Source organism: Pristis pectinata, chromosome 1 (genome assembly GCF_009764475.1).
Source record: "Pristis pectinata isolate sPriPec2 chromosome 1, sPriPec2.1.pri, whole genome shotgun sequence".
Taxonomy (NCBI): domain Eukaryota; kingdom Metazoa; phylum Chordata; class Chondrichthyes; order Rhinopristiformes; family Pristidae; genus Pristis; species Pristis pectinata.
The window spans coordinates 43,776,850-43,794,938 of NC_067405.1; the positions used below are offsets into that span (position 1 = coordinate 43,776,850).

At 39.5% G+C, this 18,089-nt stretch overlaps 1 protein-coding gene across 1 annotated transcript in view; it reads right to left on the bottom strand.

Moving 5' to 3' along the window:
- myo3b (myosin IIIB) overlaps positions 1–17,487 on the bottom strand; it is a 316,747-nt gene extending 299,260 nt beyond the window's left edge. The window contains exons 1-2 of the mRNA XM_052029302.1: positions 17,323–17,487; positions 13,336–13,470 (exon numbers count right to left, since the gene is read on the bottom strand). Coding sequence (XP_051885262.1) covers positions 13,336–13,470; positions 17,323–17,487 — 300 coding nt within the window. The remainder of the gene's footprint in view (positions 1–13,335; positions 13,471–17,322) is intronic.
- Between the last annotated feature and the right edge of the window lie 602 nt (positions 17,488–18,089).

An 18,089-nucleotide genomic window follows, 5' to 3' on the forward strand; every position in this document is an offset into this window, starting at 1 on the left:
AGGAGGCATGATCAGAACAGATACAACTGAGATGGAAAAATTGAGAGAATGAAATAGAGTTCCTACAAGAAGTTAAGTAGAGGATGTATAGCCAAGGCAGCTGTGAAAGTCAGTAGGCTTATGGTGGACATAACATTAGATGTGATGCCAATCCTGCTACGATCTGTCGGCTCCTACTATATACAGCAGATGTAAATTTCACACATGCCAACATTCTTGCCAATTAGCATCAGGTAAGATTTGCCCCACAAATGACATACTATTTAAAAAATCCAATTGTCAGGCGAGTACAATGGTGTAGAACACCTTTAGAACTGTTGCAATTCTACATCTCAGTGCAAGTGCTCAGTCTAACTTTCTCACTGTCTACAGATGTGGTTTAATCATTGCCAAATGCTTCAGCATCTCCAATTTTATTGTGCCAAGTTTTCAAAAGCTGGCAGACTATAATTAAATGACTCCAGTTGGTTTACACTCTTCCCACAGCACTAAGAAATTTTCTGTGATAATGACCATTCTACATTATTACTCCCATCTTTTTCATCAGGAACTTTCAATACAATTGACCACACCATTCCATTATAACACATATCTGCACTTCCAGCAGTTGGACAGGCAGGTTTACTTTATCAAGCCCCCTTAGAATCTACAAAATACATATTTCAATGAAATCACCTCTCATCTAATGAATACCATATATCCCCAATCTACTCAGTCTTTCTTCATACAGCCTTTCTTTCATTCCTGGAATCAACCTAATGAACATTCTCTGAATTGCTACCAATGCATGCAAATTTCCTTAATTAAGGAGGCCAAGACCTACATAGTCCTCTATGTATAGTCTCACCAGTGCCCTGTACAGTTGTAGCAAAACTTCCCCATTTGTACATGCCATCCCTTTGCAGTAAAGACCGGTTAGTCTATTTGCCTTCCTATTGGTATTGGTTAATTATTGTCACTTGTACCAAGGTACAGTGAAAAACTTGTCTTGCATTCTGATCGTACAGGTCACTTCATTACACAGTGCGGTTACATTGAATTAGTACAGACTGCATTGAGGTAGTACAGGTAAAAACAATAACAGTACAGAGCGAAGTGTCACAGCTACAGAGAAAGTGCAGTGCAGGTAGACAATAAGGTGCAAGGTCACAACAAGGTAGATTGTGAGGTCAGAGCCCATCTCATCGTATAAGGGAACCGTTCAATAGTCTTATCACAGTGGACTTTTTATTATTTATATTTACTTCCAGTATCTTCATGCCAACTTACTTAACGAGAACACACAAATCTTGCTGCAACATTTTTGTAGTCTCTCCCCATTTAAACTGTGGATAATTCCATATGTGCCCATATTATATACACCACCTGCCAAATTTATGTACACTCTCTTAATCCATGGCCCTTTACAGATCCTCAGAACTTTCTTTCCCACCTACCACTGCATCATCAGTAAATGTGGCTACAATACATTCAGTCCCTTCATCAAAATCATAATATAAATTTTAAATAGTTGAGGCCCCAGCACTGGCTCTTGTGGCAATCACACCAGTTACAGCTAGCCAACCTGAAAATCGCCCATTTAATTCCCGCTCTTCTTTCTATTAGTTAGGCAGTCTAACTCTCCTAATTATGTTACTCCCCAATGCCACGAGGTCTTATCTCATAAAGGAATGTTTTATGGGGAATTTTATTGATTGCCTTTGAAAATCTAAATACAGCTCATCTGCTAGTTCCATTTTTCCATCCTGTCTGTTACATAGATAAAGAACTCTAATAAATTTGTCAAATATTTCTCTTTCATAAAATCTGGTTGACTCTGCTTCACTGTATAATGAATTTCTGTGTGTCCTGCTGCTAATTCCTTAATAATGGATTCCAAATTTTCTTAATGACAGATACCAGTCTACCTGGGCTAGTTTCCTACTTTCTGCTTCTCACTTTTCTTGAATAGCAACATTCCATTTTCCAATCTGCTTGGACCTCTCAAAAACTGGGGGATTTAGGCAGATCACAATCACTGCATTTATTACCTCTGCTAGAATGCCAACCTATTAGTTGACACTTCTCGAATGCCAACCTATTAGGCATGTGGACTCTTAAGCCTTTCATTCCCCTAGTTGGCCTGGTAATTTTTTTTCTCAAGTTATAGTGATTATTTTAATCTCCTCACTTTCCTTTGCACTTGGATTTTCTACAATTATAGGGATGCTTTTTAGTGACTTCTACGATGAAGTCACCACCATTTCCTTATTCCCAATTATTAATTCCCTAGTCTCATTCTTGAAGCATTTAGCTTTCAACAAGCTGGTAATGCTTTTTTCTAATTTCTTGCAACATTTCACAATCTATCATCTCCCTCTATCGTTTTTTTTTAAATTTAGGCATCCTCTGTTGGTTTCTAAACTTTCCCAGTCTTCTGGCCTATAAATCATCTTTGCAACACCATATGTCTTTTATTTCAAATAGATACCATCTTTAACTTTCTTAGCCAGCTACAGATGGATCCTCCTTCTCATTGTTTCTCAATGGAATACATCTTTGTTGAGAATTATGAAATACCTTTAAAATTTCTGCGAGCTCATCTGCCATCTTTCCTTCCAATGTATACTTCTTAATTCACTTGCACCAATTCTGCCTTTATATTTTTGTAATTTTCTTTTATGTTTAATACACTAGCTCCTGATTCAAGTTTCTCATCGTCAAACTGAAAATGAAATTTTATCATGTTACAATCCCTCTACCCCAAAGGATCTTCTCTTAATCCCACCTTATTACCCATGGTCACATCCAAAACAGCTTGTTCCCAGTTCCACAAAACACAGAGCAGACTTGATGAACCAAATGGCCTAAGTCTGCTATTATTTCTTAAGGAAACTATCTTGAATACACTGTATGATTATCCTGAAGACTACATTTGCCAACTTGATTTGTCTAAAATAGAAAGTTTAAATCTATTCGTAATTATTGCAGTACCCTTCCTGCAAAGTCCCATTATTTCTTGATTAATAGGCTGTCTTCCAGTGTAGCAATCATTAGGTATCCTATACCAAGTCAAGTTGAGTTTATTGCCATGTGCAAAAGTACAGTGAGGTACAGGTACAATGAAAAACTTGCCTGCAGCAGTGTCACAGGCACAGAAGTATGACAACACAGAATATAAATTATACACAAATTATACATAAAAAGACAGTGCAAAAACAAGACCTTAGTGCAAAAAAAAGACATAATCAAAGACAAGTCCATGGTAGTGCAATAAGTGGTCCATGGTATTCAATTGCTGAGGTTGGGTTAGGTTTGTGCAGGTCAGTTCAAGAACTTTATGGTTGTAGGAAAGTAGTTGTTCCTGAACCTGGTGGTGTGGGACTTCAAACTTCTCTACCCCCTTCCTGGCAGTAGCAGCAAGAAGAGGGCATGACCCAGTTGGTGAGGATCCTTGATAATAGATGCCACCTTCTTGAGGCAGTGCCTCCTGTAAATGCTGTCAATGGTAGGGAGGGCTGTGCCCATGATGGACTGGACTGTGTCCACAACTCCCTGCAGCCTTTTGTGTTCCCTTGTGTTGGAATTGCTATCCCAGGCCATAATGCAACCAGTCAGGATACTTTCAACAGTGTATCTGTAGAAGTTAAAGTATTTGATGACAAACCAAGTCTCCTTAAGTTTCTAAGAAAGTAGAGGTGCTGGCATGCCTTCTTCATGATTACATCAGTGTGCTGGGCCCATGATGGGTCATCCAAGATATTAACACCCAGAAATTTGAAGCTGCTTACTCTGTCCATCTCTGACCCACCAGTGAGGACTGGTATGTGGTCTCCTAGTTTCCCCTTTCTGAAGTCAATGATTAGCTCCTGGGTTTTGCTGACATTTGAGTTGAGGTTGTTATTGCGGCACCACTCAACCAGATGCCCTACCCCTCTCCTGAATGCTGACTTATCACCACCCATGATTCAGCCAACAACAGTAGTGTTGTCAGCGAATTAATAGATGGTATTGGAGTTGTGCTTAGTTACAGTCATGGGTGTAAAGAGGGTAGAGCAGGGGGCTAAGCACATAGCCTTGAGGTGCACCTTTGTTAATGATCAGTGAGGAGGAGATGTCGTTACTGATCTGTATCAATTGAGGCCTACAGAAAAGGAAGTCAAGGATCCAGTTGCAAATGAGAGGTACAGAGGGCCAGGTCTACAACTTATTTTCTTTGCTAATTCTCTTCTCCACTCAAACCAATTCTATCTTTAGCCAAGATAATTTCTCAATGCTGTACTCATATTCCTTGATGTAAATTTACATAGAACATAACAGGCCCTTCAGCCCACGATGTTGTGTCGACCTACATAAACCTATCCCATGATCAATCTAACCCTTCCCTCCTACACAGCACATAACCCTCCATTTCTCTTGTATCTATGTGCCTATCCAAGAGTCTTTTAAATGTTCCTATTGTATCAGCCTCTACCACTACCCCAGCAGTCCGTTCCAGGCACCCACCGCTCTCTGTAAAAAAACACCTACATCTGACATCTCCCCTAAACTTCCCTCCACTCACTTTAAACAGATGTTCTCTGGTATTGGCCTTCTCGCCCTGGAAAAAGGTGGTGATTGCCCACTCTGTCTATCCCTCTCATAATCTTATACACCTCTATCAAGTTGCCTCTCATCCTCCGCCGCACCAGAGTAAAGCCCTAGCTCGCTTATTTAGCCCATTTACACACAAAATACAAATTCCTGTGTTAGCTTTAAGGGCGAGTATGTCAGACATCACAACCAGTGAAGGTATTAGGTATGGTGATATTCAAAAGCAATATATGGGCACTACTTTTCAGTCTGCATTGTTATTATTTGAAAGCATGGCAGAAAGAAATTAGCTCAAATAGTTCTTCTACATGTTATGCTTTAGTAGTAAAATAATTGCATTACTTCATTCATAAAATATAGTAATCAACATAATTTTGTTTGACATTAAATTTTACTTCATTTCATATGAAGTACAACTAGAAAACCAATGGTTTGATTATGCCATTCTTCATGATAACTAGTAGTTTCCTTTCAGCCAAGCTAAATTTCCTGAAGCAGACCAATTTCATGAATGATGTACAGAGATTATTGCCCTTTCAATCTTTCATGTCATCAGTACTGCTACTAGCAAGTAGCATAAAATAGACAATAAGCATACTTCAATAGTCTCGACATATTGTGCCAAAAGATCAGATTTGCACATAAATGTGTTGTACCATGAAGTTCACAAACATCCAAGAAATTCAAGTACATTAATTTTCTGTGAATTATTTCAATTAGAATCAATATTTCAGTCATTTTGATTGCTTTTTTGTATAGTATTTCAAAGGCTAAATACAGCTAAATATTTTTAATACTTCTTCCATTTCAATAGTTGTGAAGTGAAAAAAAAATCAAATTCACATGCAAGTACATCAATTACAAAATTTAAAATCAGGAAACAATGGAATAAATGAGCCTTATCACAATTATTACAAACCTGATTCTACTAAATGTTCATAACTTCGACTTGTCTCCTTTTCACCAAAGCAAATGGGGAAATCATTTTTGTTTATGATATTACTAATTTCATTTACCCCCATCACAATCCAAACCCAGGAATACCATTGTATAATCAGTTCTCAAGAGAAATGGAGAAGGAATTTTACACCACATTTTGCATTCTAAGGATACAGTATAACTACTCACACCACAGAAAAATTGTCCATCAAATAATTGCTAAGGTAATGAGACATTAATAACATTGATTCTAATTTTAACCAGGCGAGTTGAAGACCATTGATCTAAGAGACTACAGATGCTGGAATATGAGCAAAAAACAAACTGCTGGAGGAGTTCAGTGGGTCACGCGATGGTGGATATTTTGAGTTGAGACCCAGATCTGGATTAAGAGTGTAGAGGGAAGACAGCAGCAGAAAGAGGTGAGAGAGTGTGATGGGTGGAACCAGGTGAGGTGGGGGGATAATGAGCAGATAGAGCTCGGTGGGAGAAGGGGAGGTGGCAGTTCTGAGATAGAGACAGATGGGTGCTAGGTAGAAAAATATAAGGAAAAAAGGGAATCAGCAGATAGAACCAGGTTATGGGAGGAGAGAGGGAAGGTAGAGATAGAGGCTAGAAGATGAAGTGGAACCAATAAGAAGAGTTGATGGGCAGATGGAACCAGATGGGGTAGGGGATAGGAAAGATAGGCCAAGGGTGAAAAATGCAGGTGGATAGTGTGTGGGTGATGTAACTAGGTGGGGAGAAGGTAATAAATCATGGTACTTGAGGGGGGGGGCGGTGGGGGGAGGCTGGAAAGGAAAAGAGAATGGGAAAGGTGAACAAATGGAAAGAGAACCTAGGTGGACCAGTAGGAGTGGGAAAGGAACAGAGGCAGTGTGGGTTACCTGAAATTGGAAAATTCAATGTCTATACCATTGGATTATAGACTGGCCAAGTGGAATATGACGTGTTGCTCTTCGAATTTAAGTCTGACCTCACTAGTGGCAGTGGAGAAGGCAGAGGTCAGTGTGGGATTGGAAATGGGAGCTGAAATATCATGCAACCAGAAGCTCAAACATAGAGGAAGCTACATCAAGAGCATCAAATGAAGACCGTTGTTGGAGGAGTAAATTCAAAACTCATCAGTTCCCATAGAAAATTGGGTTGGGCTATCTTAACTCATTCTCAAATAGAAAACTGCTGATTACACCTCATATATACAGCTTTTTCAAAACATCTAAGAAATTAAGAAAGCCTTTTGACAACGTGGGCAAGGTTTTCTACAGGCATACAACTCTCTGCACCTGCTAACAGGCACCACTTGCAGTTGCCATAGTTGTTGAAGCTACAGCTGCTCTTGCTCTAACTGCTTGAAACCTCCATTCTGCATTCCTATCTACCCACAGTAACTTTTCACCCCCTTGCTTTTCAAATATCTACATATTCCTTAAAAACGTTCAAAGACTCTGCTTTCACCACCCTTACAGGAAGAAGATTCCAAAGATTCATGACATTGGGAAGGAAAAAAGAAATCACCACATCTCTTTCTAAATTGATAACTCCTTATTTTTAAACAGTGACCTCTAGTTCTAGATTGTCCCACAAGGAGCAACTTCCTCTCCACATCCCCCCCCTCAAGATCCTTCAATCACTCCCTCTCTCTTCCAGTTCCAATGCATACAAGCTTAACCTGTCCAGCCTTTCCTCACAAGACAACCCATCTATTCCATGTATTACTCTCGTAAACCATTTTTTTGAATTGCAACCAAAGTAACTAAAGAGACCATATCTGTGCCCAGTACTACAGATGTGGTCTCACCAATGGCCATTCATAATGCATAAACATGCATAACCTACCTACCTTGAAATTAAACTCTCCAAAAAAAAAGTTATTTTCCCTAATTACTTGATGGACGTGCCTACTAGCCTTTTGTGAATCATGCACACAAACAAAATCCAAGGCACCTCAGAGCTCTACAGACTCTCACGATTTAGATAATACATTTCTTTTTTTTAAATGTACCCTGCTAAAATGGGGAATTTCACATTTTCCCACATCATAGTCCATTTGCTAGATGTCATTTAACCCATCTGAAGGTGGCAACACAAGTAGATAGAGTGATAAAGAAGGCACATAAGATTTACCCTTCATCAGCCAGAGCATGGAATACAAGAACAAGGAAGTTGTGGTACAGCTTTTCAAAACATTTGAAATATTATATGCAGTTCTGATTGCCATTGTATAGAAATGACAATGATTGCTCTAGTGAAGGTGCAGATGTTGCCTGGAATGGTGCCTCAGTCATGAGGAGAGATTGGACAGGCTGGGTTTGTTTTGGAGCAGAGAAGATTGGGAAAAGACCTCTTTGAGAAGTACAAAGTTATGAGGGACATAACTGGGGTGGACTGATGTAAGAAACAGAAAGTTGTAATAGTAGGGGATTTTAACTTTCCACATATTGACTGGGACTCCCACACTGTGAAAGGGCTGGATGGCTTGGAATTTGTCAAATGTGTTCAGGAAAGTTTTCTAAATCAATATATAGAGGTACCAACAAGAGAGAATGCAATACTTGATCTCCTACTAGAGAACCAGACAGGTCAGGTGACAGAAGAATATGCAGGTGAGCATTTTGGGTCCAGTGACCATAATGTCATTAGTTTCAAGTTAATTATGGATAAGGACAGGTCTGGTCCTCGAGTTGAGGTTCTGTTGCGAACCAGCAACAAAAGAAACACTCTGAGTCATGTATAAGTGTTTAAAACTACTTTATTAATAACTACATATGATAATAAGAAAAATAAAAGTAAAACTGTTAGAATGTTAGAAGTAAAAATGTTAAATCTTAAACATTAACCCCAAAAACTAAACTCGTAGTGTGTGTGTGGCAAATTCCCAAACTCCAAGTCCAGGAATGGTTCTTAAAGTTCAGTTCAGTAAGCCGTAAGGTGAAGCATGAGCAAAGGCTTCTTCAACAACCACTGTTGACTGAAGATACGACGTAGATGTGGAGAGAAAATAGAGGGTAATTACGAAATCCAAATGTTCCACAATGGAACCCAAACGACACCTTAGTGTCTACTCAGCAGTGACTACTCCACTGCATCTGCCTCACCCCGAAAGGCACTCAAATACCTGTTTCCTTCTACAGGTCAACAACAAAGTGAACTCCACCAGATTACTCCAAAAATTCATAGGTGGATTGTAGTGACAGGCACAGTTATTGTTTCTCATCCATCGATAGAGAAACTAGCAGGCTGGTGTCTCTCTCCCTCTCTCTCTCTTCTGACTGACTCCGACTGAATGCTTCAAGAATGTCATTACGTCCTTTATCTTCTGTTGTCATAACCACGCCAACACACACACACACACACACAACTATGCTATCTTAAAGGGACATTCACCAATTGTAACAGTTCTAAATTGGAGAAAGGCCAATTTTGTGGAAATGAGAAAGGATCTAGGAAGAGTGGATTGGGATAAGTTGTTTTCTGACAAGGATGTGCTCAGTAAGTGGAAGACCTTCAAAGGTGAAATTTTGAGAGTGCAGAGTTTGCATGTTCCTGCCAGGATTAAAGGCAAATTTAACAAGCATAGGGAACCTTGGTTTTCAAGGGATATTGACAATCTGGTTAAGAAAAAGAGAGAGGTGTATAGCAGGTATAGGCAACTAGGAACAAATGAGGTACTTGAAGAGTATAGAAAAAGTAAGAAAATACTAAAAAAGGAAATCAGGAAGGCAAAAAGAAGATATGAGGTTGCTTTGGCAGATAATGTGAAGGTAAACCCGAAGGGTTTCTACAAGTATATTAAGAGTAAAAGGACAGTAAGGGACAAAATTGGTCCCCTAGAAGATCAGAGTGATCATCTATGTGTGGAGCCTCAGGAGATGGGGGATATCTTTAACAGTTACTTTGCATCAGTATTTACTTGGGAAACTGGCATAGTAGATATGGAAGGAAGGGAAACAAGCAATAGTGTCATGGAACATATAGAGACTAAAGAGGAGGAGGTGCTTGCTGCTTTACAGCGAATAAAGGTAGATAAATCCCCCGGGCCTGATAAGATATTTCCTCGAACATTGAGAGAGACTAGTGTAGAAATTGCAGGGGCCCTGGCAGATATATTTAAAATGTCCTTAGCCACAGGTGCCAGAGGACTGGAGGGTAGCTCATGTTGTTCCATTGTTTAAAAAAGGATCTAAAAGTAAACCAGGTAATTACAGGCCAGTGAGCCTGACATCAGTAGTGGGTAAATTATTGGAAGGTGTTCTGAGAGATCAGATATACAAGTATTACGACAGCCAAGGGCTGATTAAAGATAGTCAGCATGGCTTTGTGCGTGGTAGATCGTGTTTAACGAATCTTGTAGAGCTTTTTGAGGAGGTTACCAAGAAAGTAGATGAAGGAAAGGCTGTGGATGTTGTCTACATGGACTTTAGTAAGGCCTTTGACAAGGTCCCACATGGGAGGTTAGTTCAGAAGGTTCAGACACTAGTATCGATGGAAAGGTTGTAAACTGGATTTGAAATTGGCTGCGTGGGAGAAGACTGAGAGTGATAGTGGATGATTGTTTCTCATACTGGCGGCCTGTGACTAGTGGTGTGCCTCAGGGATCTGTGCTGGGGCCATTGTTGTTTGTTGTCTATATCAATGATCTAGATGATAATGTGGTAAATTGGATCAGCAAGTTTACTGATGATACTAAGACTGGAGGTGTAGTGGACAGCGAGGAAGGCTTTCAAAGCTTGCAGAGGGATCTGAACCAACTGAAAGAATGGGCCAGAAAATGGCAGATGGAATTTAATGCAGACAAGTGTGAGGTGTTGCATTTTGGAAGGACAAATCAAGGTAAGACATACACAGTAAATGGTAGGGCACTGAGGAGTGCGGAGGAACAAAGGGATCTGGGAGTTCAGATACATAATTCCCTGAAAGTGGCGTCACAGGTAGACAGGGTTGTAAAGAAGGCTTTTGGCATCCTGGCATTTATAAATCAAAGTATTGAGTATAGGAGTTGGGATGTTATGGTGAGGTTGTATAAGACATTAGTGAGGACAAATTTGGAGTATTGTGTGCAGTTCTGGTCACCTAACTATAGGAAGGATATCAATAAGATTGAAAGAGTGCAGAGGAGATTTACTAGAATGTTGCCAGGTCTTCAGGAGTTGAGTTACAGGGAAAGATTGAAAAGGTTAGGACTTTATTCCTTGGAGCGCAGAAGAATGAGGGGAGATTTGATAGAAGTTTACAAAATTATGAGGGGTATAGACAAAGTTAATGCGAGTAGGCTCTTTCCACCTAGATTAGGAGAGATAAGTACAAGAGGACATGGCTTTCGGGTGAAAGGGGAAAAGTTTAGGGGGAACATTAAGGGGAACTTCTTCACTCAAAGAGTGGTGGGAGTATGGAACGGGCTGCCATCTGATGTAGTAAATGTGGGCTCACTCTTGAGTTTTAAGAATAAATTGGATAGATACATGGATGGGAGAGGTCTGGAGGGTTATGGACTGGGTGCAGATAAATGGGACTAGCGGAATACCGTTTTGGCACAGACTAGAAGAGCCGACTGGCCTGTTTTCTGTGCTGTAGTGTTCTATGGTTCTAATAGTAAATTCATTCCAAGAGTAAAGGTATCTATAACCAAAGGGTATAGGTTTAAGATAAGGAGTAAGAGGTTTAGAGGGGAGATAAGGAAGAATTTTTTTCACCCAGAGAGTGGTTAGAATTTGAAATGCACTGCCTGACTGGGTGAATGGAGGCAGAGACTCTCAATTTTCAAATATCTAGATGAACAAGGCATGGAATGTAACAAACCAAGATGGGTATTTGATGATCGGCATGGACAGGGCGGGCGGAAGTGCCTGTTTCAGTGCTGCTTGATATAAGACTCTAAAATTACACTGGGTCTCTATGATACCATAGCTCTAGGATTATGTCTTTTTTCTTGTGCTACATGGCTAAAAGCACTGCAAACTGGCAAAGATTCTAAATTCACTCAACTTATTCCATTCTAACTAGGAGCTCTCCTGAAAATTTGGGCCATTACATAACCAGTATATCATGCAGAAATGACCACATCCCTGAGGGCACAGCAATAGATGAAAGTGCAACAAAACACTCAACAAAACTATACCCTGCTGTCATAAAATGTCTATAACCAATGTTCTTGCAATGATGAATAAAAAGGCATTTGATAACTAAACCTGAGAATACAAGATCTATCAAATCACTGATTATGTGGAAATTTTAAAAACAACAAAAATGAATGATCCATTCATATTCAAATCTCCTCTCATGCAATGTTTCCACCTAACTGTCAGAAAAAAAAATCAATTTTCTGCACAAGATCCCACTAATGTTAGACCTATTGAACATGCAGCAAACAGCTGAAGTTTAAATTAATTAAATCACATCATGAGGTTCACAAGCTTATAAAAAAGTGTGTTGATTATGAGTTCCCTCGTGTTTACATTAACCAGAGACACAAGAAAGATTGCAGATGCTGAAAATCTGGAGGAAGACACAAAAAAGTGCTGGAGGAACTCAGCAGGTCAGGCAGCGCCTATGGAGGGAAATGAACAGTTAATGTTTTGGGCCGAGAAGGCTCTCAGCCCAAAATGTCAACTGTTCATTTCCCTGCATAAATGCTGCCTGACCTGCTGAATTCCTCCAGCAGCTTTTGTGTGTTGTTTACATTAACCATAATTTTATATTTAGGAAAAAGATTTATGGATGCAAAGAGAGAACAAAGCCAGATACGAATTGAAAATATGACTGCAATGCCTTACAGATCCAAGACCAATAAGCTTTCTTGCCCAAGCAAATATTAGTGATTTTTCATTTCCTCAGCGTGATAAATGCACAGTAAAGATGCAAACACAACAAATTTATGGTGTTATATGGCTCCATAAAAATGCAAGAGCCCTTGTACGTTAAAAGTTAAAATGCCACCTACAGGTTCAGAAAAGTAATCAAAAAAACACTGGAACATATTTTAATCTTTCAGTCATGATGATCAACAAGGAGCTCAAAGTTATGCAACTAGCTTTTAGACCAAACCCAGGATACCGCACACATTTTGGACACCTCACCTTCAGAAAGATATTCACCTTTGAGAAAGTGCAGCCTAAAAACACCAGAATGATATTGGACTCCAGGGGTTAAATTATGAGAGGTTAGAGAAATGAGGATTTGTATAGGGAATTTAACCAAATCACCCTTTAATAAAGGGGAATGAGCAAGATTAAGAGAAACTATCCTGACAGCTGGCAAATCAATGACAAAGATAAATGAAATAAAAACTGTAGGAAAGAGATGAGGAAACCTTCTACACATGGTAGAAGTTTAGAACTCTCTTCCACAAATAGTAATTGATGCTGGGTCAACAGTGAATTCTGAAATCAAAGATTAATAATGCTTCTGAGAGGTAAAACAAAACAAGGTTTCATGGAACCTGCTCACAGGTCAGGAATGATCTCATGGAATGGCAGAACAGATTGAGGAGGTGAAACAGTCTTCTTGGACATTACAATTATGTGGTTTTGGTTTATGCAACTCTGAGTACCCATTCAGCAAAAAAAAAAGTTTTAGAATACATTCTATGAGTGAAAAATACTACATCTAAACTATTTTCTATGGTGCTTAAATCAGTCAGTGATAGTAGAGGACAAATACTTAATGTAAGGGCATGGCATTTCTATGTTCACTAGTTTATGGTCGTAATCTAATTAGGCTGCTATCACTAACTATAATATTTAGCCTTATATGTCTACAAGTTCCTTTGGTACTTTTCTCTGGAAGTTAAACATGAAAGTTATTCTAAAGCCACAGGCTTCTTACCTCTAGAACCAACCAGAGGTGTCCACCAGATTTCAAATCAGTTTTGTAGAACATTCCATAGAACTTAACAACATTGGGATGACTTGTGAGTGACTGCAGGATGCTATATTCTGCTTCAATTTCTTCATCAACAACCTAAGAAAACGATAAAGATCATTAAACTCCCACAAAATAGCACAACGTGTACTCTGAAAGAAAGGAATTAAAGGGATGGGAATAGCAAGAGCTTCACAATATTAGTTTAATCCTTGGACTGACCATGACCACATACAAGTTAAATAACATCCATTTCCCTTTTGTAAAATGCTTATTTCCTAATCAAGCTTTGAAAAATTAACAATGTGAGGTGAATGGCAACAATAAATAATGCTGGATCACCATATCATCTATATTTCTAGTTCAACTGAACACAGAAAAGTTCCAACTTAAAATAAATAGTTAGTTACTTATAATATCATCATAAAATCATGCTGTTACACTTGACAGAACATGCTAACATAATAACAGGATATATCAAACAAAATTTGACATGAGCCACACAAGGTTATATTAGGATAGATGACCAAAAGTTGTGTCAGAGGTAGGCTTTAAGCAGCATTTTAAAAGAGAAACATGATTAAGAGATGTTTCAGGAGTGAAACCTAGAACCTAAGCTTTGAAAGCAAAAGATGCAGCTGCCAAAGGTGAAGCAATTGAAATTATGGGTGATCACAATCAGAAACGGAAACATGGAGCTTACCTCAGAGGTAGAGAATTACAGGGATGTTAAGGGTGAAATCATGGAAGATATCATTTTCAAAAGCATCCAATATTGAACAACAGGTTCAACTTGTTGCAAGTTAAGACACAGACAATATATTTTGGATGACAGGCTTACAGGGGATAAGGTGATGGATAGTGGGCAGGTTTGCCTCCAAAAGGTAGCAACGGATGAAGAAGGTTTCAGTAGCAGGTGAGCAGAGGCTTGGAGTGCAAAGTGGTCATAGTGTTGCTATACTGAGGTAGTGATCAGGATTGTGCAAACTGTTTCAAGAACTGAATGGTTGAAAGGAAGTAGCTGTTCTTGAACCTGGTGATATGGGACTTCAGGCTTCTATACCTCCTGCCCAATAGTAGCTGCAATAATATGGCATGGCCAGAACGGTGGGGATCTTTGATGATTGATGTTGCTTTCTTGAGGCAGGGCCTCATGTAGATACTTCCAATGGTGGGGAGGAATGTGCCAGTGATATATTGGGCAGAGTCCACTACTCTCTGCAGCTTCTTACATTCCTGCATATTCGAACTGCTGTACCAGATCATGATGCAACCAGTCAGGATACTTTCAACAGTACATCTGTAGAAGTTTGTCAGAGTATTCAGTGACATGCCAAACCTCCTTAACCTTCTAAGAAAGTAAAGATGCTAGTGTGCCTTCTTTGTTATTGCATCTACGTGCTGGGCCCAGGGCAGGTCATCTGCTTTGTTAACACCCAAGAATTTGGAGTTGCTGACCCTCTCCACCACCAATCCTCCAATGTGGACTGGCACACGTTCGCCCCCTCCCCCTTCCTGAAGTCAACAATCAGTTCTTTAATTTTACTAATGTTGAGCGAGAGGTCGTTGTTGCAGCACCACTCAACCAGGTGTCCTATCTTGTTCCTGAACGCTGACATACCTGTGAATCGTCCAACAATAGTGCTGTCATTGGCGAATTTGTATATTGCATTGGAGCTGTGCTTAGCCACACAGTCATGTGTGTATAGAGAGTAGAGCAGGGGGCCAAGCACACAGCCTTGAGGTGCACCTGTGTGATGGTCAGCGAGGAGCAGACGTTGTTACCAGTCTTCACTGATTGATGTCTGCCAATGAGGAAGTCAAGGATCCAGTTGCAGAAATAGGTATAGAGTCCCAGGTCTTGAAGTTTGCTGATGAGTTTGGATGGGATGATTGTGTTGAATGCCAAGCTGTAGTCGATGAAAAGCATCCTGATGTATGTGGTCCTGTTGTCCAGAGCAGAGTAAAGAGCCAGAGAAATCAAATCTGCTGTCGACCTGTTGTGGCTCTGAGGCAGGAGCTGATTCGCACCATAACCAACCTCTCGAAGCATTCATTACAATTGATGCAAGTGCTACCAGATGGTAGTCATTGAGGCAGGTCACCACACTCTTCTCAGGTGCCGGTACAATAGATGCCTTCTTGGAACCTCAGACCGGAGAAGCAAGAGATTGAATATATCTGTAAACTGCTTCTACTTTCATTTCATTTCTGCCTTCTTTCTCTCTTCCTTGTCTATAATAACAAAAACTGAAATGAACTGCCTTTCTTCCCCTCACCCCCAAAAAAGCATGACTCTAGATTCATCTTCTCCTCCCTAGCGTGCCCCCACAATTCCTGCCATACTACCCATTCCCATGGATGGTAAGTATCTTTAAATTTCACCCTAATCATTTTTTTCCACTCCTCCTTTTGTTAAGCAATTGCTGTAACAGAATAATGACACTTGTGGTGAGCAGAGCTAAGAGTAATTAGTCAAAAACATGGGGAAATCTGAGGTTCTCCATTTTGGTGGGAAGAATAGAAAAGCAGCATATTGTGTTAAAGCTGCAAAACTAAGGAGTGCAGGCATTCAGGGAGGCCCAAATGTCCTGGTGCAGGAAACTAACTAATAAGAAAGCCGCTGATGCTCTGTTTGTGGTACTACCACACCTATAAGAAATTTATACAACAGTACTAGTAAGAAATTTAAGTTACTTTCATACCAGCAAAAACAAAGTTGCCATGCAGGTACGGCGCACAATTAGGGAGGTTACTTGGAATGTTGGCCCCAATTGTAAGTGTGATAGAGTAAAAAAGTAGCAAAGTCTTGTTGCAACAGGGGCACTGCACACAGTTTTTAGTCTTATTTAATGAAAGAAGGATATACTTGCTTTCAAGGCAGCACAAAGAAAATTCACAAAATTCATGGGATGAAAGTTTTGTCTTATGAAAAAAGATTCACATGCAGAGAATCACAGATTGAATAATTTTAGCCTATATGCTCTGGAGTTTAGAACAATTGGTGGTACCTTGTTGAAACATATTAAGATTCTGAGGTCGCCTTAGCAGGTAGATGCTCCAAGGAAGCCTTCCCTGGGATGAAGAATCTGGAATTAGGATACGAAGTCTCAGGCCAAAGGATCACCTAGTTATGACTTGGATAAGGAAGAATTTACCCTCCAATAGAGTTGTGAGCCTTTGAAATTTTTTAGCTCAGGCAGCTGTGAATGCTGAACCATCAAGTATATTTAAAGCCAAGGTAGTATTTTTCCTTAAGGGGGTTTCAAGATCAATAGGGATTAGGCAGGAAAGTGGAATGCCAACTATAAGATTAGCTATGATCCTATAGACTAGTACCAAAGCAGGCACAAGGGGTTGCATGGCCTACTCCTGATACTACTTTTTCTCCTCCTGCATGTTCTTTGTTCTTATCAACAACTGTGTACAAAAAGCAAACAGTTCTTCTGTTTGCATGCACAACTAGTCATTCTAAACAAAATTCAAGTGAAAACTAGGTTAACGTAATGACAGCACAGCTTCAGACTAGAAAAAAAAATACATCACCCTTCCTCACCCAACAAAAGGCACAATATTCCTTAATCCAGAGTTTAATTGGCAGATGGTTGCAGCAAGAACTCACCTACTTTGGGTGATTACAACGTACTCTGCCATCCTCAATTATATTGGATGACACAGTTTCTTGTGGATCCTCTTCCAACTAATCGTGTAAGATGCATGTCGCACAAACTAGACTATTCAGAACATTTGTTTTTGGACTGGTAGCTCAATACCTGGGTTTCTGAGCTACTTGTTCTTCCAGTGCAAGTGCATTACCACTCAAAACTTCAAGTATATCAATAGCATTAATAAAAATGTATTTAATATTACAAGAAAAAAAAATGACAATTTCAATTAAAATACCTACATCATTCATATGATACAATTAAAGTGAAGATTTCAAATACTAACACTGACTGGGTCCAGTACTTTGACTGCAGCTAGGCTACCATCTAGCTTATTAGATACTTTGTAGACTTTTCCAAAGGTTCCTTTTCCAATCGTCTCTATTATTTCCCAGACATCTGTAGGATCAGTCAATGTCTCAAGTACAGCATGTTGATAGGAAGCCGCCATAAGTCTGGAAAACACAAAATTTCCTGGAAAAATAGGAAGAAAAAGAATCTCAGGTAAGTGCCAAGGCTGATGTAACAAGTTTTGTATTTTTTTCTGCAGAGTGGTCAGAGAATAACTTATCATTTGAAACAAAATAAATACTAACATATACATTTTTTTTAAGAAAAAGCAGATTTATGTAATTCACCATAAAAAAAAATCTCTTAAAATTCACTGTGAAGGACACAATCACAAATAAGACACAGCCTTACAATATTAGAGCAGCACCCAAAAAGACAGTGGGCACATAAATGCATGTAAATTATAGGTGCATCAAGCCACACAAATTAAAAGGTATGGAAACGCCATCCTTGTCAGCACTATTCCGGGATCTATAATAAGCTTGCACTGTACAAGTAACAAGAGCTCCTAGCAGCAAAAGTGCTGCCTGATTGCTGAGATCAATGTACTTGGTCAAAGGGTCAAACAGATGCTCAACCCATCCCAGGATTTTGCTACTCATTCCATGCAGTTTACATGCATGTAGTCAGTGAATTGCATTACCAGATTTACACTTCAGCACCTGGTAATATTCCATGCCCCACTGCAAAAATCTTAATCAA